At 33.4% G+C, this 24,577-nt stretch overlaps 1 protein-coding gene across 14 annotated transcripts in view; it reads right to left on the reverse strand.

Annotated features, from left to right (window-relative positions):
• The window catches only part of LCORL (ligand dependent nuclear receptor corepressor like), a 165,262-nt gene that overhangs the window by 34,097 nt on the left and 106,588 nt on the right, over positions 1–24,577 (reverse strand). For 11 of the 14 annotated variants that reach the window (XR_007125284.1, XR_007125285.1, XM_047718972.1 and 8 more), the window contains exon 6: positions 6,061–6,154. The exons of 1 other annotated variant lie outside the window; for it this stretch is intronic. Coding sequence is in view for 11 of the 13 variants with exons in the window: in XM_047718972.1 (XP_047574928.1) it covers positions 6,061–6,154 (94 nt within the window). In the remaining 2 variants the exon portion in view is untranslated. Of the gene's footprint in view, positions 1–616; positions 4,714–6,060; positions 6,155–24,577 lie in introns of those variants that run through there. 2 more of the 14 variants (XM_047718970.1, XM_047718982.1) reach the window with 2 other exon arrangements.

A 24,577-nucleotide genomic window follows, 5' to 3' on the forward strand; every position in this document is an offset into this window, starting at 1 on the left:
TAATAATAGAACTTCCATTCCAAAATACTACAGTGGTCAATAAAATTTCCATGTAATGGTATATGAAGAATAGCTCCATAAAGTTACTAATTGGATATTCAGGTATTAGATTATATCTAATACACACATATCAGATATTAGCTAACTAAATTCTCAAATTATAAAATTTTGTAATGTTTATTTGGCTCCAAAATTTTTCTTTTTCATATTTCTTGCATGTTAGAGTCTCAAAGAAAAACAATATGAGTAAATAATAGTTGAATACACAGAAGTTTCCAATCTAGAATTTATTCTGAAGTGATTATGTAAAGGTTCTATAATTATATCTGTCATAGCTCCCTTGTTTTTAATGTTAAATTTTTTTCTAACCCTTTTCAGTTCGATTTCTAAACCAAAACGTCCTGCCTATTTTTTATACGTTACTATCGGTTTTGCTTATTACAAGTTTTGTTGTTGAAATAGTTCTTTGGAGAAGTCAATTTTTCATATTAATATAAATAAAACTCATTCCTACAGTGAATCAAAAAAGTCAGTGTAGTCAGTTTGTTTTCTTTTCTTTTCTTTTCTTTTCTTTTACTGAATGAGTAAATCAATCACACACCAACAGTGTTGTAAATTTAAGTGCAAAAGCATTGAAGTGCTTTACTACAAATTACAACCTAGAAACACGTTAACTGAACAATTAAAATTCATACAATCAGATTTAGATATATAACAACACAAAGTAGGAACAGAATTACAGTACATTTACAACACAAGACAGATACATGAATTCATTAGAAAATATTGTAATAAATAATTCATGAATTATAGTGCAATTGATTTATGCATAAATATAACTAATTGCCTAACAATCAGTTTATATTAACAAAATCTGTCAAAATCAAGGCAGCCACAGAGTTTTACTAAATTACTGCGACAATGGAAATACTGCAATTAAAAAACAAATACAAGTATTTGTACTGTAAACAACTAAAAAAATCAGTCTCACTAAAGTTAGTATACAATTTAATATAAAATTGTCATTAGCTACCAGAAATGGTTTAAACAACTTTACTGAGCAGTAGTTTTCTAAAAACAGAGGCACTGTTTTTTCTTTTCCTTCTTTTTTTTTTTTTAAATATAAAATACTTGAGGAACATTCAAATAAGTAGAAAGCATATAAGGGTTGCTTTCACCTTCATTAAAAGTCTGCTGAAACTGGATTTTTCAGAAAACTGTCAATTAATAAGTAGTAACTGGTAACTAAATTTATAAAGTACTTTGAAAGTTTAACATAAAGAACATCTTAATAGAATCAATGGGGAGAAGGGGAACCCATAAATTTCCCTGCCTTTCCTAGTTTGTATAATCAAAAGTTAACTCAATAATTAGAAACATTTTGTTTCTTTTAAAAGTTATGGGTTGATCATTACCTATAAACTATCAAAAAATATTTAATTTACTATATCTGACCAAAAATAAATAATACAAATACTAAATGCTGCAAATTAACTATAATATTACCTATAAAACTACTGATCACTGTGAAGTCAATAGCAAAATGATCCCTGATTTTATGAATCCTGTAAAGTTTTTGGTCAGGTCATCTTTTAAATGATATAAAAGTGTTCTGTAAGTATCCCTTTACTATAAACTTCTCAATCAATTTATTAATGTAAATATAATGTGAGGAGTAAAAAAGCTCAATATAAATATTATGTAATGTATTCAGGCCCCCAAATTTTTGCAAGTAAAATTCTGTATAAAGAGGTCAATAAAATTGTGTTGAAACATTTACTTTATTTTTTAAATTTGTTTTTCAATGGGGGAGGAGGGGAAATATATTAAATAATCCAAGTTCTGGCCCTCACAAAATATGGCTTAATTCTTTAAAAAGAAAGATGACCCTGACATCTGCTGTTTTGCAATCTATTATGTGTTCTTACTTGGAAAAACAAAAAAGCAAGAGGATTCATACCCTAGTATGCAGGTAACATTAAGCTGAAGAGGGTTCAGTATAGATCTAAGAGACCAAATAACTACTTGGTTGTGTAGCTTCCCACTCTTCAGTTTTTTTAAATCATATGTAAGCAGTTTTTAAATGTAATAGCTGAAAATCTCTTTAGTATTACATGTATATGTGATTATTAGATACACACAAACACAAGTGTAAAAACACAAGTATTTGACAAGGTGCACTTATTTTTTTAAATTCAGCTTTAAGTATTCCTTTTGGACTTAGGAAAATTGGCTTAGAAAAATGATCAGAACCTGAATTTTAACAGAGAAAAGGGGCACTCAGAGAATTCTGAATATACGAAGCAAATCCCCATTCTTTATATGGAGGCACATGCTTATAACATTTTACCACTAAAACTGCATACTCCATAAATCCAACATGGATACTCTGAACCACATTTTAAAACTGCTATATAAAAATTATTGGTCTCTCTTATGAGTCTAGTAAAAGTTAAAATGCACTGCCCAGCTTCTAACTACCCAATTAGTAGAGAGTTTACATTACTGAAAGTTCAAAACAGCTTCAGTGTTAAATATCTGTAAATCTATTCAAGACCCTGAACAAACTGCAAATTTGGTTATTAGCAAAATGATAATGTATCGCCCACCAAAATGAAATCTGTAATTCATTTTGATAAACTGAAAATGTTTTGAAATGTCACAGCAGCAAATATATTAAAGTTACACTGAGGTTTTTCAATAGTAGGAGTGTGTCACAATCCTTAAAATTTAAAGTAGTCATAACATCAACTAACCAGCACATTTAAACCAAATATCATTCTCAAGCTTTTTCTGTGCACATTATAAACATGCTCTAAGTTGCATTCCAACTTTCTTTTCTAACCTTACACATTAGCTTATTTTTCAAATGAAAAACAAAATTAAATTATTTTAATAATTAAATTTAAATTACTTTTTGTTCTTAGTATTCCATCTTATATTAAAGGATTCTATAGCTGCTGGGGTTAACTATGTGTCAGTTTTTTTAAAAAGTATATACCTTATAAACCCCAACTTCCTGTAAATCAACTATTAAATGATAAATATTAAATTTCATTATACATATCATTTAAGGTTTTCTTTTCTATTCCTGGTGGATGCACTTGAGTGCATTTCATATTTCATAGAATACACTGTAGTGTACTAATACTGTATATATTAATTTTTCTTCATATGGAGATAGTTATTTAAACTTTGATTGGTTGTTTGATGTACTTACAATAGCTGTAAGTGCAGTATGTAAAAATGTTTACAAACTATTAATATCATATTTCCCTTATAAGATGGTTCAACTGAATGGCTGGAGTGGTCTTTCACCAATAAAAGTGTTTCACTTGACAATTACTTGTTTTCCCACAACGCTTTATGCTATTGACTACTAAAGAAAACCTGAATCTTTTTCACCTATTTATACAAGGATTAAATACAAACTATCAGAATTAAGTAAGCAACTATATAATTCTGTCCACAGTGAAAACCCTGAATAAAACTTTTTTTTCAAAAGGCATGTAAGTGGTTTTTGAACTGTAAAATTTCATGTCTCCTGTCAGAGTGAGCGTCTGTAATTCCCACATGTGTGTATATAGACACACAAATACACACCTGTGCACATACACACACACACGCAAACACACATACACACACACACATACACACATACAAACATTTTCCTAACAAGTAATCTACACAGGCTTGCTGTTTTTGCAGCTGCCAGTCCCTGAATCTGTCATATTATATAACCCAGTGTCTGGTAATCGGAGTTTCTTCTTCGGAGGAGTCTTCAGTGTTCCAGATCTTTCTTTTACCTTGTATTCTAAAGTGCTGTGAGGTACCCCATAAATTCCTTGTGCTTTGGAAACACTCATTTTTCCGCTCATTACCATTGCAATAGCCTCTTCCATTATTTCATGATCATATTGACGATAACGGCCACGTTTTTTCCTGGGCTGCTTGCTATCTTTTCGATCCAATCCATCTTCAGTATTTTCAGAGGTTCCATCAACTGTTCCATTTTTAGAATTAAGACACAAAGGAGAGAGGTCCCCATGTAGAAAATAAGAGTCAACACTTGAGTGAGTTACAGGCCCAGAACATTCTATTTTGTTCTGTTTAGGGAGTATATTTTTCAGTTTTTGGAGAGCTGATCCTTCTAGGACTGGAGAGGTTTTGGAAACTTGATACATAACATCCAGCAGACCAGGACCATCAGGTTGTGGTTTTGAAACAGAACTTACTCGGAGCTGAGGAATTTTTAACTGTACAGTAGAGTGTGAAGTTTCATATTGTAGGCTTTCATTTTTTTCTTTAAATTGAGTAACCATTTTCTGTAGAGTTAACTGATGGAGGTAACTGGAAGCTGTTGGGAATTTTAATTCTGAGGTTTCAAGTAGATTGAGTTTACTTTTTTCTGTGCGCTCTGCTTGAGCTCTTGCCCACAAGGCTACTTTTTGCAGCACTGCACAAGTTTCTTTACTGTCTTTATATGAGTAACTATCATTGAAATCTCGAGTTTTGTTTTTAAAAGATGCAGGCTTCCCTGCTGGTAAGGCTTCTAAGTGGAGAAGTAAAGTTTTTTGAGGTATGCCATAAAGTATGCCTGCTTTATTTATGTCCAGTGCTCCAGACTGAATGTCTTTCAAAGCTTTTGAGAGCAAACCATCTGCAAACTCAGCACTTCTTTCCACATAGTCCTCTCTGTTTCTGTGTAGTCTCCTGGATGGATGGAATGAAACGATGGTAAACTGATGCATGAGAGACTCTCACACAGCTATGGAAGGGGAGGGTCCACTCCTTTATTATACTCCTTGCTTAGGTAACATCACTGCTTATGACTCTTTTTAAGTCTGTGAGATGTAGTAGTTACTCCTTATCAAAGCAAACGCTACAGTCCTGGTAGGACAATGTGTCAATCATACGGTGGCCTCAACGGGCAGACCTTCCAAGAACATAAAATCCTAACTCGGTATTTGTAAAAATATTCTCATGATGTTGCTATTCCTCTGACAGATGCTTGCAGAGCAACACTTATAATTTTTATTTGTACAATTAGAGTTCCATTATAAAAAATACCCAAATCCTAAAGGAGTTTTTGTTAGTAGAAACGTGACGTTACCGCTAAACAAGTAATAAAAGAGTCAACCCCTTTAAAGGAAATTTGTAGCAGCAAGAATATTTCCAAACACAAACATCCCATATTTCCACAAGACTAATTTTTCTCTAGACAAAAACTTAAAATTTGAAACAAGTAGGTAAGTTATATTTGGGTAAAATAATTTGATACTATAAATTGTTCTTTCTATTTCAAATATATCATTGTAATTTTCAGTTTCTCGAACAGAAGCTAACGATACCGTGTGACTCAAAAGCTACTATAGTCTTAGCTGAAATAAGTTATACTCTATATCTAAGATTTAAACGTGGTAAAAAAGCTTCCTATGCAGTTTGTTAATGGGAAGATGCAAAAGTTACTAAATAAAAATCCAAAAATCCAACAAGAGCATCTCACTGCTATTTATTTATTTATTTTATTTAATGAGAACTTTCAAAGCATGAAAGGGCTTTCTGTGGTGTTTACTAGATATATATTATTATATATATTATGTAAAGTTTGCCACCACACCTAAAGCACAGTGAAAAAAACGTAAACACTATAAGCTAGCTGTTAGAATTAGTAAGTATGGTACTTTTAAAATTTGTTGATTGTTTAAAAAAATTAAATAGTGAAATCACATATTTTCCTTAAAATTGCCTCCTGAATACTGAATTTTAAATTTTCTTTATATTCGTCCTGCTTCTTAGTTTGTCGCCTATGATTAAGTTGGTAGTTCATTTTAGTAACATGAACTAAAGTTTGGTGATTGTTCTGATAACTTTTCTTTAACAGAAAGAATAAAAAAGAAAGAGAAAGGACAAATGAAAGGTATGAGAGACACACACTTATGAGTGACAAAAATTCTGGAGGAAAGCTAAATATGTCAATCTACTCAAAGTAGTATTAAGAGTTCTCTGAAGAGATAATTTCATATTAATATTAAATTATATTTCCTAGATATTGCTTACCCAGCCATTGAATTTTCAGAAGAAGGATCACATATGGATGACTCTTCAGATTTTATGCTGGTTTTCTTTGTAGAGAGATCTAACACTCCATCCCCTATAATTTTTGCAAGAGAAAAAACTTTATATTTGTGACAGATAGGTAATCCTTACATTTTAACATTTCATATTTTGCTGATCAACTAATTCATGACCTAAAAATTAACACTTGTATTTGACATGTGGCTATTACCAACTCATCTTGTGGGTTTAAGAACAGTACATGACTGGGAAGGCACTACATAGGAAAAAAGAACAGAGAAGGAGCTGGCATTGCCAAATGATATGAAGAAACATATGAAAGCTATGATATAATATCTGTTTAAAATCAACCTTTGGTTACTTTTCCCCTTGTTCTGCTGTGAACAGCCATTAACTGCTTATCCATGACTTTTTTCTAATCAAGGCTGCCCAGATGATGCTTCAAGAAAGTAGGAATGATATAAGTTGTACAAAACAGAGACCACAGAAAAAATGATGATGAATAAGAGAACAATAATTAGCATTTACTAGGACTAGCAATATGTGGAACATATGCTTTAAGTAAACTGTGACTATATATAATCGAGGTATTTTTTAGAACTCAGTGTAAAATTTTACTATTTTAAATAACTGAAATGTATAGCAGTTGAATCATTGCTTATGTAATATGTTTACATCTGTGACTGGATGAAGACATAACCTACAATATTAATGTTTTAGGAAAAATAGCCCGTTAGAAAACAACTGCCTAAGTATTTATTAAAATGTAGTTGTTTTTATTACAACACTGAATTTACATAAATAAAAACAATGATTCAGACATGTTAATCTGACAAGGATTGAAAAGAGTAAAAATAAACCATGAATTTAAAACAAAGCACTAAGCAACAGTGTGACTATTTCTTTACTGACAGCTAAAAAATTGAAAATTTAAGTTATAAAGAATCATTATAAGAAAAGACATGTTTAAAAAATATACTTAAAAATTTAAGTTGGCCTAAAAAAAATTCATCTAGGTTTTATTGTTACCATATAAATTTACCTAACACTTAGGTGCTCTGGCAAGACACAAAGAAAAATAGAATGTCTCACTTGTAACCTATGTGTAATTCAATAATCTCATTGAGTGCCTACTGTGTTCAAAGCACTATTTAAGGAATTTGGAAGCAGCAGTAACAAAGGCATAAACAGTACCTATTGTCATGGTGAGAACCATGACCAACCAAATATATTATCAGGGAAAAGCTTCTGTAAGGATCAGTTTATACAAAGGCTGTGTTACGGAATCATTTTTGAAATGTCTGAGGAATAGCAAAGAGCAAAGTCTCAGCTGGAAGCCAGGCTGAGTGAAATGAGATCAGAAATGTACAAAGGCAGATCACATTGGGACTTGTTGGCCATGGTAAGATTTTGAGAGAGAAAGGAAACCACGGGAGGTTTCTGAGTGTAGGACCAACAAGGTTTTAATTTGTACTTTTAAAGGATCGACCTGCTGTGGGGAGAATGGACCGCAAGGGCTAAAGTGGAGTAGGGAAACCTGTTTGGAAAACACTACGGTATTTCTCAACTCTGAGCTTTCACGCTTCGTTAGTTTCCTCTGTTAGAAGACTCCTAATCCTTTCCTTCTATCCCCACACTCATCCTAGTTCTCATCAAATCTTACTCATCATTCAGTCATTCAGGCCACACTTGAATTTGGTTCATTATTTTAGGTTCCTATACCTGCCACACTTACCTATATTATTTAGCATTTAGCACCCTATATTCTAGTTGCTTACATACTTACCAGCATTAGCCATGCACACCATAAGCTACGTGAAGACAAAGACCCATGTCTATTTTATTCACCCACGTATCCCCACCCCACTGGCTAGAATAGTGCCTGGCATTCAGTAAATATCTGCTGAGTAGAACTCTGAAGAAGCAAAAGAGAAGACTGGATAGGTAAACAAAACATATGGTACATAGTACCTTGAAAAACTGTTAAGTGAAGCACCTTGCCCCAGGTTATCTGCCCGGCTCAATTTTTTATGCTTTGTCTCCAACTCAACTCAACTCAACCCTCATACTTCCTTGCGGTTCCTCACAAATGCTACATGGTGTCAGGTCTCTCAAACTGCAGTACTCTGCCAAGAATGTTCTACCTTTTCAACTTGTCAAACTCCTATTCAGTTATTTTTTTTTCAGTGTTCCAAAATTCATCCATATGCCCCCAAGTAGAACCTAATTACTGTTTCCCTTGAGTCAACACTTATAATTTATACTTAATGACACTTATGAGACTGTCTTGCAATTATCTATATACAAACACATATATATGTACATATTTATCCCACAAGACTGAGTTCCTCAGGTCAGGAATCTTATTCATTTGTATTTCATAAATAGTAGAGTGCTGTAACCTACTAAAAGAAGAAAGAATTGAATACTTGTCTTCTCTTTTACTATCTCATTTCTCTCCTTCAGCAATTAAGATTTTATTATTTCAAGGTCTTATAAGATCATCTTCTTCAAAAAATCATTACTCCCTAATCCATATTCAGATTTACCTCCAAATGCAACAGTTTTGATTCTGTTCAAGTTTTACATAGTATGCACATAAAACACTCTCCATAAATGTGTTATTCTTAGTCAATGTTACAAAATGAATTAATGAAATTTTTCCAATTTTCTAAATTTTTAGACATTTGATATAGTCAACCTAAAGTTAATTATTTCACATCAGAAATAAGAAAAGGAGGTACAGGGAACGCCTTTCTCTCCTTTACATTAACTATGCAAATTAAGCTATAGCTCTCCAGCTAGGACAATAAAGGCATTCTTGTCCTTTTTAGGCTATTCCTAGACACATGGCCCTGGTTAGGGATAATCTAAATCTGAAGGATGAACTAGACCTAAGTCCTGTTCCACCTTTAAGAAGCTACCCAAATCAAGCTTATACTCCTGATTCTTCTTCTTTCGAAACTCTAAACAGTGACCAAGGTGAGAGATGCTTTAATTTTTTCCCCATAGCCTTCTCTCGATATGCAGTACATATGTTAAAAGTTTTGCTCTAGAAGTAACACATTATAGTCTATTATCCAGTGAAAACAAAATGTACTCCAACATATTTCTGCCACACAGGAAAACTACATAATCATTGAGCATTTATGTACTGAATACAAGATACATAAATGTATAAGTAAAGAACTTTTAGAGAAATTTTAGTTATCATAGAAAATCTCGCTTTTTATTAGTAGCGCTTTGACCTACACTAAAGTATTTTGCTGATATCATTACTTCTTTATACATCATAAAAGCTGTAACTCAAGAGCTAGAAAAACCAGAGAGTTATTTCTAGGATTATCCAAATTAGAAAAGCAAAAAACAGTAAGAGAAGGGGAGAAATAGCTTGGGAAGAGGGATTCAGAAAAAAAAAAAAAAAAAAAAGATCAGGAATGGGGAGAAAGGGCATTTTCTTGCTCCTGCTGCTGATTTAGATCTAGCTGAAGTGATTATGTCTATAAGTATCACTCCTTCACAATGGAGATAGCACATCATAACTAGGTTGTTTTGTGTATATATTTCCAAAGTTCTAATGATTAACTTGATGGATAGAAACTAAGCACTTTAAAAAAAAAAGATTTTATTTATTCATCTGAGAGATAGAGACAGCACAACTTGGGGGTGTGGGATGGGGGAATGGCAGAAGGAGAGAGAGCAGCAGGCTCCCAGCTGCAGGGAACCTCACATGGAGCTCAAACACAGGACCCAGGGATCATGACCTGAGCTGAAGGCAGATGTTTAACTGACTGAGCCATGCAGGCACCCCTTTTTAAAATATTTTATTCATTTTTTTGAGACAGAGAGCGAGAACAACCTGGGGTGGGGGGGAGAGGGAGAAGCAAACTCCCACTAAGTAGGGAGCCCAACACGGGACTTGATCCCAGTACCCTGAGATCATGACCTGAGCAGAAGATAGATGCTTAACCAACTGAGCCATCCAGGCACCCCCCAAAACTAAGCACTTATTATGCTCTAGGGTAATATAAAATAAATAGAAGACAAGGACTGAGATTTATTTGCCATTCAACTACTGGTAGGTACCTAGGTTGTTTTGTTTTACACTTAACAAACAATACTGAAATGAAAACCCTAAATGCTTTCTTGTGTTCACGTATAAGAATTTTTCTAAGATATACACCTAGAGGTATAAGTGCTGGACTTAACATTTTGGAATTTAGAAGATATCAACAATTTCTTTACCATATCCTTGATGACATTTGGTGTTGTAGAGATTTTTAATTTTTGCTAACTTGGTAAGAAAAGCAAGTTGTAGGAATAAATTAACAAGAGTGCATTTAGTATGCATCACTGTGAATTTTTAAAGAACACAAAATTATTTTACTTATAAATGCATAAATAGGGATTACAGACGTTGCTTCTAAGACTAAACAAAAGGATGTGACAGTTCCTTAAGAGAAAGCATATCAGAAGCAAACATGATCGAATAACACATTTATTAGTTCTGGATGACAGAAGCATGATTATTAAGCAGTATATTTCTCTATGTTTGAAAATTACCTAATAATAAATACAAATTATTCCCATTTGCTGATTATAGACTGGGTCTTAACACTACAATTTACTTATTTTTGATCAACCACTAATGTAAAATGTATAGAATTAGAGGCCAGTTTCTTTCAACAGGGTCAGGTAATTGTATATATTGTACTACCAGATACAACTTTTAAAAAATGGACTGATTCTTGAAAAGCTGAAACCATGACCAAGCTGGGCCATTTCTTCTTTTTTTTTTTTAAGATTTTATTTATTCATTTGACAGAGAGAGACACAGCGAGAGGGAACACAAGCAGGGGGAGTGAGAGAGGAAAAAACAGGCTCCACACCAAACAGGGAGCCTGATGCGGGGCTTGATCCCAGGACCAGGGGATCATGACCAGAGCAGAAGGCAGACACTTAACGACTGAGCCACCCAGGTGCCCCTGGGCAACTTCTTGATATCAAAACATGATTGGGTTAATTTTTTTTTAGAATTCACTTTCTGTTAAAATCAATATTTGATTTTTTCATTTATAAATTGTTTTCAGTTCTATATTTTCATGCAAATTGCTAATCAAGGATCTATTCAAAGAAGACAAGTGCAACTGTCATAATACAGAATTGTTTTTCACCCCTCCAAGGATACCATTTTTTTTTTCTTTATCTCTCATCTTACAGCCTTTGTCCATTCTTCAAAGTATATTCTGTGTTCTCTTGGCCTGACAAGTTAATTTCTACACATCCTTCAGGATCATCCATCCCTTCAAATGTTTTCCGAATTTCCCCCTAATACCCTTTATATTCTTCTATACTGTATTTATGATGCGTTATAATAATTTGCTTAGTTTAGCACCTCAAGTCTAATAGGGGAGTTAGTAACTATTTTTAGAATCTATTTAAGATTTATATGCAATTAAGTATCATTACCTGGCTGATTTTCTCACAAGACCCCCCCCCCCCCCCCCGCCCTTAAGCCAGGGCCTGAAAGCATGAAGCTCAGTCCATATAGGAGGGAATATGAGATAAAAGTTCTCTGAAACTACTTTATCTCTCATCAATATTAAATATGTAAATATTAGTAAGATTAAGTATATGAAAGCAAGTGAATTTTAATGAGAGGAAAATATCACATAAATTTTATGTTGTCTAGAAGGGGGAGAATATTCCAAATTAAATTTCACAGAAATGGCAATTACTAGCAATAAAACGTTCACCAAAATCACTGCTACTTAACATTAATGTTTGATGCAAACTGCAAATTTACGTTACAGTTTTAATGAACACCTTAAAGCTATTTCTACCTTACATCTTGGATCACTTCTTATCTCCTTATATGGGTCCTGTCTTTTTTTTAAAAAAAGATTTATTTATGAGAGAGAGAGTGCGAGCGAGAAAGCATAGGTATGGGTGGGGAGGAAGAGGGAGGGGCAGAGGAAAAGGGAGTGAAATCCCAAGCAGACTCTGTGCTGAGTGTGGGGCCCCATGCGGGGCTTGATCCATGACCCAAGACCATGACCTGAGCCGAAACTAAAGGTCGAATGCTCAGCTGACTGTACTACCTAGGTGCCTGGGTCTTGTCTTTATTTTAGACCCTCAATCTATTATCCTAGTCATCCTCTGGTTCTTTCTGGTCTTAACTGTACTCTCTAGGAGATTCCTAGATTCATAGATTCCTATGGATTACTAATCCATTTATATTCAACTGATTTCTAGAAAATATTAGTAACTCACAAAAAATCTAAATATATACAACTAATATTTTTCTACAGTGCACATAAAGTATGCACTAAAGGTTTTACTAATTGGGAAATTTTGATGATAAGACTGAAAGTGATAGAGAGGTTTATTATCCTACCCACAGTGACAGAGTTCTAAATAGTGAGAATGTCATTCAAACTCAGGCAGCCATGTTCCAGAGTCTGCATTTAACTATAATTCTAATCTATGATATTTTGAAAATCAAATTACAATGTTGGTAATGGTATAATAAACTTGACACGGTCAAACATTGCTAGTTCAAGAACATAACCCTTTTGGAAACATTATAGCAATACGTCATCAAAAATCTTAAAAATGTTCACACTTTTCTGGGTATCTATTTTAAGAAAATATTTAACATGAAAATGCCTTTATGTAAAAGATATACCAAAGATTTCAATATTACTGATCAATACAATTTTTTTACAACCCTGAATATTTAGGTCTAGCATATCCATTAAGGTAATTAATAAAACACTGAACACTGCAATTGCTATTACAGTGTTTTTAAAAGGTAGGATATAAACTTGAATAGAGATAATAGACAACTAAACATATAAAAAGCCAAAAAAAAATCAGATATAGAACAAACCTGGAAATAAATATACCACATGACAACAATGCTGATCTTTCATGAGGATCTGAGCAGTTAAAATAAGTGTGTGGGCACATACTTGCATACATATACTAAAATTTATTAACACAAACTTGTTAACAAGACTTGTTAACACAATAATACCAAAGCATAAAAGCATTCCCTTACATTTATCCAAATTTTATTTTTAACTTATTTTTATTGTTACTGGTTTAACTAACGGGTTAAAGTTTCAGAGTCACGGGGGGAATAACCAATAAAATATAAGAGCAGCACATCAATTAAGTTTTAACATTGGTTTTTCCTTCCCTTATTTGCCTCCCTTGACAAGCAAACAAGTTCTTAAAAGGAAAAGTTATAGCCATTCCGATGTTTTATTTAGTGCATATATATCTGAAACCCATAGAATTCATTCATCTACTATTTGTCAATAAAAGACAATATAAATCAAGTACTTATAGTGAATTTAGGATGTAAAAATTAGCTAAGCACTTACACCCAATACCATTTTAGAATTTCATTGCAGTTTTTTCTTTCTTCAGTTACCCCTACAAGTACTGAGTTGAAACAAAATTTCAAAAAGCTTCAAGTCCACACTTAAATATTTTTAAAAACAAGTTCTCTTTTTTATCCCATGTATTGCATTACCTTATTCTATAAGTTCAAGTTTTAACCAAACATTTCACTTAAAATGTGGGACGTATGCTTATTACAACAATGTCATACTGAAAGACTTTCCATTTGTTGATCATACACTTGATAGCCTCTGTCATGCTTATCCAAAATGATTTATGTTTTGAAAAACTTTTTACTGAAATATGACGTTCATAATAAAAATGCACAGAAGTATAGTTTAAATGAATTTTCACAAACGAAACAGTCCTATGTAAACAGTACCTAGATTACCACCATCAACTAAGAGATATCCCCCATCCTATCTCCCTCTGACCACTAACTTACTCCCACACCCAATATCTTGACTTGTAACAGCTTTATGCATGTGCATCTTGATGCAGCAATTTTACTTCTAGGAATGCTTCCTAAGGTAAAAGTTAAGATTGAGTGCAAAGTCTTAGCTTGAGCATGTTTACTTACATATCTAGAGACAGAAATATGTGATACTTCCACAAAACAGAATACCATTCAACTAAATGATTCTGTAGAAAAATATTTAGTAATATAAGGATATTTAAAAATATTATTTTAAAAAACACAAGTTGCAGAGGATTATATAATGTACAATTTGTGGGAGTGAGTTCTGGGAACACAGAGAGAGTGAGTGTGTGTATTTTTTCCCAGAAAGTGATTCAGAAGGATTGAAAACTCAACAGGAGCAGTTACTGCTGGGTAGGTAAGAAAAGAATAATTTTTATTTTCTTTATTTGTCTATTTTCTACTTTTCCTATAAATACATAGCTTTTATAGTTCATTTATTCAGCTAAGACTTATTGAATGGATACAATATGCCAGTCATTTTTTTAGGCACAGAGGAAACAGTAAGGGAACAAGACTCCTGCTTTCATGGAACTTACATTCTAGAGGGGAAGACAAAGGAAAGACAAACAAATCATTAAAAAATATTTTTCCCAAGGTGATAAAACTTATAATGAAAATAAAACAGAGTAACAGGAAACAGTGGCAGGTGGAAAGGGGTTACTATGCTGGAATAAATAATCAGGCAAAGCCTCTGAGGTCATCTCCTTTTTTAAAAAATAAATTTTATTAAGATAAAATTCAAACATACAAAAATATAGAATGATTCTCCCTTACATCCTCTCTTCAGTTTAATAATTAACTAAATTTTTGCTATACGCGCTCCATTTATCCCTATTTACTTAAGTATTTTATTTTTTTTAAAGATTTTATTTATTTATTTGACAGATAGAGATCACAAGTAGGCAGAGAGGCAGGAAGAGAGAGAGGAAGGGAAGCAGGCTCCCCGATGAGCAGAGAGCCCAATGCGGGGCTCGATCCCAGAACCCTGGGATCATGACCTGAGTCAAAGGTGGAGGCCTTAACCCACTGAGCCACCCAAGCGCCCCTTTAATTAAGTATTTTAAAGCTAATTCCAGTGTTACATCATTTCTATTATCATGAATCTTTAAAACATACAAACATTTTCATACACAATTATATCAATTCCTTGCTATTGTCTAACACCTGGTTTGTACTGAAATTTTCTCTAATGAGTCTTCATGATACTTCTTTATTAAAGTTTATTTTAGTAATCTCTACACCCAACATGGGGCTCAAACTCACAACCTTGAGATCAAGTCACATGCTCTTCCAACTGAGCCAGCCAGAAGAAGCTAGGTAATTGAGACTACTAGAGAACATTTTACATTATGGTTTATTCTGTCTCCTGTGGTGTCATTTCCTTTGTTCTTTTTATCAATAATTCTGATAAACTTGGAATTAACTCTAAAGCAAATGGTTCTCCCTAGATGTCCATCAACAGATGAATGAATAAAGATGTGGTACATATATACAATGGAATACTATGCAGCCATCAAAAGAAACGAAATCTTGCCATTTGCAACGATATGATGGAACTTGAGGGTATTATGCTAAATGAAATAAGCCAACCAGAGAAAGACAATTATCATATGATCTCTCTGGTATGAGGAATCTGAAAGGCAGGGTGGGGGGTTTGGGGGTTAGGGAAGGAAAAAATGAAACAAGATGGGATCGGGAGGGAGATAAAGCATGAGTCCTTATCTCACAAAACAAACTGAGGGTTGCTCTGTGGGGGTGGGGAGTAGGGATAGGGTGGCTGGGTTATGGACATTGTGGGGGCTATGTACTATGGTGAGTGCTGTGAAATGTGTAAGCCTGTTGATTCACAGATCTGTACCCCTGGGGCAAATAATAGATTATATGTTAATGATAAATAAACGAAGCAAATGGTTCTCAAGCTTCGGATCTCATAATTTTTTTTTTTTTTTTTACTCTTAAAAAGCACTGGCTGTGGTACATAAACAATGAATTTTGGAACACTAAAAAAATAAAATTAAATTAAAAAAACAACAACTGTGGGGGCGCCTGGGTAGCTCAGTTTGTTAAGTGGCTGCCTTTGGCCCAGGTCATAATCCCAGGGTCCTGGGATTGAGCCCAGGCATCAGGCTGCTTGCTCAGTGGGAGTGTGTTTCTCCCTCTCCCTCTGCTTCCCACTCCCCCTGCTTGTTCTCTCTAATAAATAAATATATAAAATCTTAAAAAAAAAAATACTGTGAACTTCAAAGAGCTTTTGTTTAGGTGAGTTACCTCAATTTATATTTACCATACTATAAATTAAACTGATTAAGTTCAAAAAAATTCCTAATTGATAACAATAACTCTACAAATGTTAATTTTTTAAAAACATTTTAACAAAAAATGACATTTTCAAAGTAAAACAGTGAGATTTTAAAATAATTTTGCAAATCTCTTTAATGTCTAGCTTAATAGAAGATAGCCAGATTGTCATCATATATGCTTCTGTATTCAATATATTTAGATATACTAGTAGTCTCTGGCGGACTTCATTACATACTTGGGAGAGAAAGAGAGTGAAAAGGACAAATAACATATTATTCATTTTGACCTGGGGTATCCCCCGAAAAAGTTCCAGGGGCTCCAAGAATTTCCTGAACCATATTTGAGAACCATGGCCTAAAGAACTGCCTAGATTCATATTCAGTGTTTTGGGCAAGAATACTTCAAAAGCGATGCAACATATCATGAGGCACATACAGTCGGAATTTCTATGAAGCTCAAGTGATCAGTGTGTTTTGATGGTGATAATCTGACCATGCCCTCCACTGTACAGTTTCGGTTCCCCAAACAGGCTTTCCTCTACCAGTTTTATCATGTTTCCCATATTTATTAGCTGAAATTCTTTAAGAGTCTTTTTTTTTTTTTAAGATTTTATTTATTGGAGAGAGAGAGAGAGAGAGAACACAAGCAGGGGGAACAGCAGAGGGAAAGGGAGACTGAGGCCTGGCTCTGATTCCAGGACCCTGAGGATCATGACCTGAGCCAAAGTCAGATGTTTAACCCACTGAGCCACCCATGTGCCCCTTTAAGAATCTTTCTTAAATGATGGCTATTTGGTCCTGAAATGAATGAATGAATGAATGAATGAATGAGGAAGGAAGGAAGGAAGGAAGGAAGGAAGGAAGACAAATGCTTAACTTTTCCCTTTAATTGCTCATTTGTATACTATGATACACTGTGTACCCCCAGTGTGGACTAAAGACTTTGAGGAGCACTTCCATTTTCTGATTATCATAAATGAATGGATTTTAAAACATTCAACATGCTTCAGCTGCAACTGTTTGTTTTGATGCTCAAATGTTCTCATATGGCCAATGGGGAACTCTTAACATTGGCTTCTGTATTCTGCTAACAAATTAGTCTTTGGAGCTTCCTTGCTTGCTGGCACAAGACATCTTAGGCTTATTTCTTACACTTTCTGATCTGCACCAGGATTACAAGGAGGCCAGCTTCCTTTTAAAGGAAAATAATGTTTAGAGATCATAATGTGGGTCTAGGTTCAATTGAACTGTCATTGCTTTTAGGGAGTTCAGCAGTTTAAGAAATCCATATTTTTGAAAAGAAAAATTGTGAATTTTCCTGACAGTTCCAATCCACATGTAATATTACAGGGTTTTTACTTCTTTGATTTTACTCCTGTGCTTCTTCTCTTACCCTGGAAGTCTTGGTTCCCTAACAATGTTACATGATTACATATTTATCATCTAGATTCAAAAGAACAAACAATGGCAATATTATTACTAATATTACCTAAAGGATTTCTTTGAAGCACTCTTTGTCCTTAAAATACATTCTACTAAGAATGTAGTCAAAATACTGGCTAAAGTTACCTGACATAATTCTTTCCTCAGTGTCACTATGTTACTAAAATAATGCAGCCAAATTGATTGTAACATTCTTTCTGAAATTTTAGGGATTGCTCTATTTAAAAAAAATGTATATTCTTTGGAATATGTAGAATATTTACATAAAACTATATAACAAAATCCATTCACAGCACTTTCATCCTGTCTCCTTGCCTCACCTACTGCATCCCCTTATAGGTAACCATGCTTATAGTTTTTAATCCTTCCTGCTTTTTTTTTGCAAATGAGAATATATTTCCAACCCTTTGCTATTATAAATAATGCCCTCAATGAATAACATACACACACACACATGTATTTTATATATAAAACAGAGAGGTGGGCAGGGGCAAGATCTTAGCAAAGTCATGGAAATAAATTTAAATTTTGTTTTTCATGTAACAGAAAACTAAGAGTAAGATTTTATTATTTTTTAAAAGATTTTATTTATTTGACACAAGCAGGGGAAGGGGGAAAGGGAGAAGCAGGCTTCCCACTGAGCACGGAGCCCAATGCCTGGGCTTGATCCCAGAACCCTAGGATCATGACCTGGGCCAAAGGCAGCCACTTAATGACTGAGCCACCCAGGTGCCCCTGAGGAAGATTTTAAACAAAATATTTTTTTTCAATCTAAGCACAAGAACACAATTTTGGCAAACTGATAACTTCAAAGTTATATTAAGATACACATTATGAAAGTTATCTCTTTAGAGGGAAAATAGATTAAAAAAATTACGAAGGAAACTAAAATACTAGAATCCAAAGTATTGTCACTTAAAAACCAAGTGTTGCTACAGTGGCCAACTTTCTATCAAACTGCAACAAATATTCAGGAAAAATATAATGGCTATAAGGAAGTTTATCTTTTCCTTCTGCTCTTTTCTTTCTCTCCCTTCTCTTCCTCTCCTTTCTATTTATGCTTCATATAGCTTAGTAGGTTAGTCAAGTGTTGGTTTGTTTACATGGAAACATTTAAGGAACATCTGATTGTAGAGTATATTGGTATTTGCTTGTGATATTCTTTACAAGACAGAAAAGTGAAACATCAAGTTCATACATTCTGTGAAAATTATATTTCTTCACACTTTATAATCTGACTTTATAGAAAAAGCTTTGAATAGTCTCCTGATTTTTAAGTAACCGAGGAAATCTTCATATGGTTCCTCAAATATAACTGATTTGTTCCTGCCTTTTTTTGCTATCTGAAACTTTTGTCTTTGTTTTTGATATTTCTTCTGCCTTGTCCTCAAATCTTCATGTGGAGGACTTCTCATTATTCAAGCCTCTCCTCAGGGAGACGTTTCTGACCACCTTACCTAAAATAATCCTCCTAAATCACTTTTGGTATTTTGCTTATTGATTCTTTTGTAAAATTAGGGGCACACTGACTGGCATTTTCAAAAATGTTACAAATAATTCTGGAAATGAAAAATGTAGTAACAAAACAGAAATTCAAGATACAGGTTAAGCAGTAATCAGAATAGCTCAGGAGAAAATAAGTGAATTTGGAGATTGTTCTAAATATACTAATCAAGATGCAACAAAAGAAGACGAAGAAATGGAAGATATAAAAGAAGATAAGTGATATAGAGGATAGAATGAGAGGATCCAAAATGTGTCTCAGTAGATTCTGACAGGTGATAAAGTGAGAGTTACAACACATTTGAAAAGATAATGGCATGGAAGACATTGGGAGATGGAGAAGAGAAATGAATTGGGGGAAAATGGAGGGGGAGACAAACCATGAGAGACTGTGGACTCTGAGAAACAAACTGAGGGTCTGGTCGGGGGTGAGCTGGTGGTGGGTATTATGGAGGGCATGTATTGCATGGAGCAATGAGTGTAGTGCATAAACAATGAATTTTGGAACACTGAAAAAAAATAAAATAAAATTTAAAAAAAAATCACAAATGATGAAAGACATTTGTCCTAAGTTATAGAAACCATATGATTACCAATCAGAATAAATAAAATTAATCTATACCCAAACATATCCAAGACAACCTACAGAATCCATAAACAAAACATGTGTACAGAGAAAGAGTTGTTAAAAGTTACAGAGTATGAAGATTACTTATAAAGCAAAGGCTATTAACTGTAGTTATAGCAACAATGGAAGTCAGGACACTCTCAGAGTAGCGATACTGACAAAAAAAAGTAATTGTCAGCCTAAACTTGTGTACCGAGAAAAATTATCCCTTTAAGAGCATACATTAAAAAAAAAAAAAAAAAAAAGAGTAAGAAACTGAAAAAACCTGGAAATTTGCTATCAATAGAATTAAGAGAATTCTGTTTACTACAAGAATTTTTGTTCCCAGAGGAAAATCTGAAATATAGGAAGGAATGGTCAACAAAGGAAAAAAAAGTGAAATAAGGGGAAAAACGCAACCTAAAAGAAAATAAAGGATGGAGGAAAAAGCTTAACAAACAGAAACCACAAAATGAGATGATGGAAACAAATAATTATAGGGGTAATAGTGCTACAGAAGAACACATGATGCTATGAGAAAATAAAAGAGACCCAAACTAAATTTTGGTGGGAAATTAATAGAATGTGCACACACACACAACAGTGTGTGTGTGTGTGTGTGTGTGTGTGTGTACACATGAAATTTAGGAGATATGAGAGAGGTTTCCTTAGAGATGTGATGTTTAAAAGACCTGAAAAAAGGAAGAGTAAGTTTTATTTAGAATAAATTAGTAGGGGTAGAGAGTGGCTTCTACAGAGAGGCACTAGCATGTGGGAATGTTCTGAGGCCAGAGTGTATGACATATTGAAGAAAATGAGAGATAGCCAGAATGAAGACCAAAATGAAAGAGACACACCAGATGAGACTTGGTAGACAGGAGCTGGATTTTGGCAGTTTCAGGATTTTAAATTTTATCCTAAGGACAATCAGAAGCCATTAAAAGGTTTTAAAGCAGATGAATGGTATGCTTCAATTTGGAATTTTTAAGTATCACCTGTCTCTTCCATGCCTAGAGTCAAGAATATTAGATTGAAAGCAACATGAATAATCTAGATATGTTTTTTTATTCTTCAGGTTTAACAAAATATGGTATCCATCTTAAACAGGAAATAACATTTTTCTTCCGTCTTTAGCCTTGGAAAACAAAGGCTCAGCACTGAAAAACAAGATGGGTAATTTTATTGCCTTCATTAGCATACACAGAAATACCTTCTGAACTGAACTATAAAAACTGTTCAGTATTTTCCTAATAGAATAACAACAGACTCCATTTATAAATAGCATAAACATAACATCATAAAACCATAATGGCTCTCTTAATTACAGTTTAACATCTCAGCTGACAACTTCACCTACCTTAATCTCAGACAAGAAACCAGACTAGTAGTGACAGCAACAGCAGCAGCAAAGGATACTTAATAAACATATCACTGAAAGTCATGTAAAGTATTCAGTGCAGTCTCCAAATGCTCACTTGAAGCCTAGCTGATATTAGTCTCATACATAATTTCTTTTTTAATCTTATTCAAACTAGGAGATATGATTTCCAAAGATTAATCTACTGGTAGCAATGTGTAGTGGTAATTTCTGAAATTTTTTTTTACTTATCTGTTGTCAATTAACTTGAGGGAAAAAAATTCTAAAATGTCAAGATACTATAAGGCAGTGCAATAACTAATGTTCATTATGATGTTTAATGTTTTACATGTTAGAAAGCATTAAGGTATTTTCCATTTAAAATGATTAAAATAAAAAATTTCATTGCTAAAAAATCATAAATCCAACAATCAAGTCTCAATTCTCATTTTAGTTGTCAGCAGCATTTGAAAACAATGAAGGTTTTTAACCCAGTAAATCCAACATGTCATATATCATACATGTACTGGGAATATAAAAATGAAGAGACAGATTCCTACTTCCAAAGGTATATTATAGTGGAAAGATAAACATGGAAACAATTGCAATGCAGTAAGAAATTTACTACAAAGAAAGTTCTATGAAAGTATCACCGGACCTCATGGCAGGAATCTACACCAACAGGGCCAATGGCATGCTACATGCTACTTCATCTCTGCCCCACATTTGATCTTGTTTTGTATAGGACTGATAAGTTCCTCATGAGTATCATAATAATGATAAAGTTCATAAATTGCAAATTTCTTCCTGGACTTATAAGTTTTCTGTATGGCCCCAGATTAAGACTGAAATTTAAAAAAATGATATACGGATGTTATTTCGACCTGTTTTTTAACTTAGTGTGCCAGGGCAAAAAAGAATCATTGGTACAAGCAATGGGTGTCTTACTTCCTCCCAGTTTCTAAAGCTGAGTATTTACACAAATCTGTAGAAATGAAAGTGCACAAAGAAATATCTCTAATATTTCAAACACCTGGTTAGAAAGTACTATGGAGAAGTAAATGGCAATTTTAAGCTGGGTAATTGCATTTTAAGCTAGTCTAGAGTTTATAGAGGAGAGGGAAAGGAAAATGAGGAATATGGAAACTGACTTGTGAAGAACAATTGAAAGAAACAATTAGGAAGAACAAGATGAAAAGATCTGCATGGAAAACAGAAGTTTAGAGAGACATAATAGTTCCAATAAATATTTACAGCACAGTAGAAGAAGTAAATTTTCTCATATTGCTGCGGACAGGGGAAAACATCCCTGAAGATTAGCATGGAAAAGAGAAGTCCTAAAGTCACAATAATTTCTACAAGTATTTATAGTACTGTTAAGCAAAATAATGTTGCAGATAGAAAAAATATAAAACAAAGGATGGATATCTCAGAGATACGAGCTTAATTATCAGAGCTATCAAAGGTTTTTTGAAAGTACTTTTGATCAGCAGTTGAATTACCATCTCTCATATGACAGTTATTCTATCTAAGAATGCTATATTAGGACAGAGGCTAGGTAGGATATTCTTTTGAATATCTTTTTCTTTGTTTATATGACTAATTCTGTTCTGACAGTGTTTTTGCCTATTTTTCTACATAGTTGTGTTTTTCTCATTCACTCTAGTTTCGTTCTGTTAGTTGAAGGGGTTGCCAGTTAGAATAGTTAGAAATACGCTCTCCATTTGAGTCTTGCATTTTCACAGTGACCTTTATAAGAGTTAAGTTTATTTTAATACAGTCGAATTTACAAAATTGTTGTATGGATTGTTATTCTTGTATCTTAAGAAAATCTTCTTTGAGTTTATCAGGATTTAATCCTGTATCTTTTCTTTTTGTGTTTCTTTTCACATTTTAGCCCTTTAGCCCACTGGAATTACTTTTGTGAGTTGTGTGAGGTAGGACTCATCTTTTTTTTTTTTTTTTTTGGTCCTACATGGGTAACCAGTTGCCCCAGAACCATTTATTCAATAGGCCATCCTTCCCAGTGATTTATAATGACATCTCTGTCTTGTACCAGATTCCACTAATGTCTGGAGAGTTTCCAGATTGCTAAACTGTTCTACTGATTTGTATAAGGCCAACAGCACCATGTTTTAACTGTTAAACATATTAAGTAATATGTTTTAGAGGGACTCCCTCAACCACCTTGACTTAGTTATGCTTAGCTCTTTAAGTACTACCCATAAATTTTAAGATTGGAAAGTCATTTTCCACAATAAACCCAATGAGATTTGACTAGAGTGACACTGAATCTATAAGCATATTAAGGATGAAATGCCATAAAAATATAATCACTTATTTTGGGAGCCTTATTTTTCATCCTTCAGTAGCAGTATGTTATCCATAAGGTTTAAAACACTGTATTAGTTTCATTCTTTGGTGTTCTGGTGCATTTCCTGCTTTTGTTGCTATTGTAAATGAGATTTTTAAAAAACTGTGTTGTCCACAGGATGGTTGCTGATTTGATGTAATATATACTGATCTTGTGAGCAGTATACTTTCTGAACTTTTTATCAGTTCTAAAAGTTTAACCTACTCTTTCATACTTTCTACATACACAACCATGTTGTTTGTAAAGCAACCTCAATTTTGTTCATTCTTTCCTTATATTTATTATTGCTAATTTTCATAATTCTATTTTTTTTCCCCTCACTGTGCTACTTAAGTCAGGACCTCTTTGGTCTGGAAAATGGTGAAAACTGGTGATCGTGTGCATTGTTATCTATTACTTTAAATCATTAGTATATGATATTTTTGGTAGTGGCAGTACACATTTACTCTTAATTTGATAAACAATTTTATTATAAATTTGTCAGCTTTTGTAGAATTTTTCTTATCTCTTAGGATGATATGTCTCGTCTCTTTTCTTTTTTGGCAATGTGGAAAATCATAGAGGTTTTTCAATTGTGGAATCATCCGTGCCTCCCTGTCATTATTTATTATGTTTTTATACTTCACTATATTCAATTTGCTAATATTTATTTAGGATTTTTGTACCTATGTCTGTAAGTAAGACTGGTTTGCAACTTTTCTTTCTTATGTTATTTTTGTCTGTTTTTGGTATAGAGATTATAACAATATTTCTCTTTTCTTTAAAACAGTCTGTAAAAGACATAAATTATCTATTGCTTTAAGGTTATATGAAGTTTACCTACAAAACCATCTAATTAATAATTTAAAGATTTGTAAGTTAGACCACCCAAAAATATTCACATAGATTAGCCATTAGATTTATGGATTTATGGATTACATTATCTAATTTGAATAAAGTAACTCACAGAATGAACAATGAGCTTAAATGTGTGTGGTTAGAATACTGCGAAAAATGTAAGCACTAGCAAATAAAAGTGGAACAC

This window comes from Lutra lutra, chromosome 2 (assembly GCF_902655055.1).
Source record: "Lutra lutra chromosome 2, mLutLut1.2, whole genome shotgun sequence".
In the NCBI taxonomy this organism is placed as follows: Eukaryota; Metazoa; Chordata; class Mammalia; order Carnivora; family Mustelidae; genus Lutra; species Lutra lutra.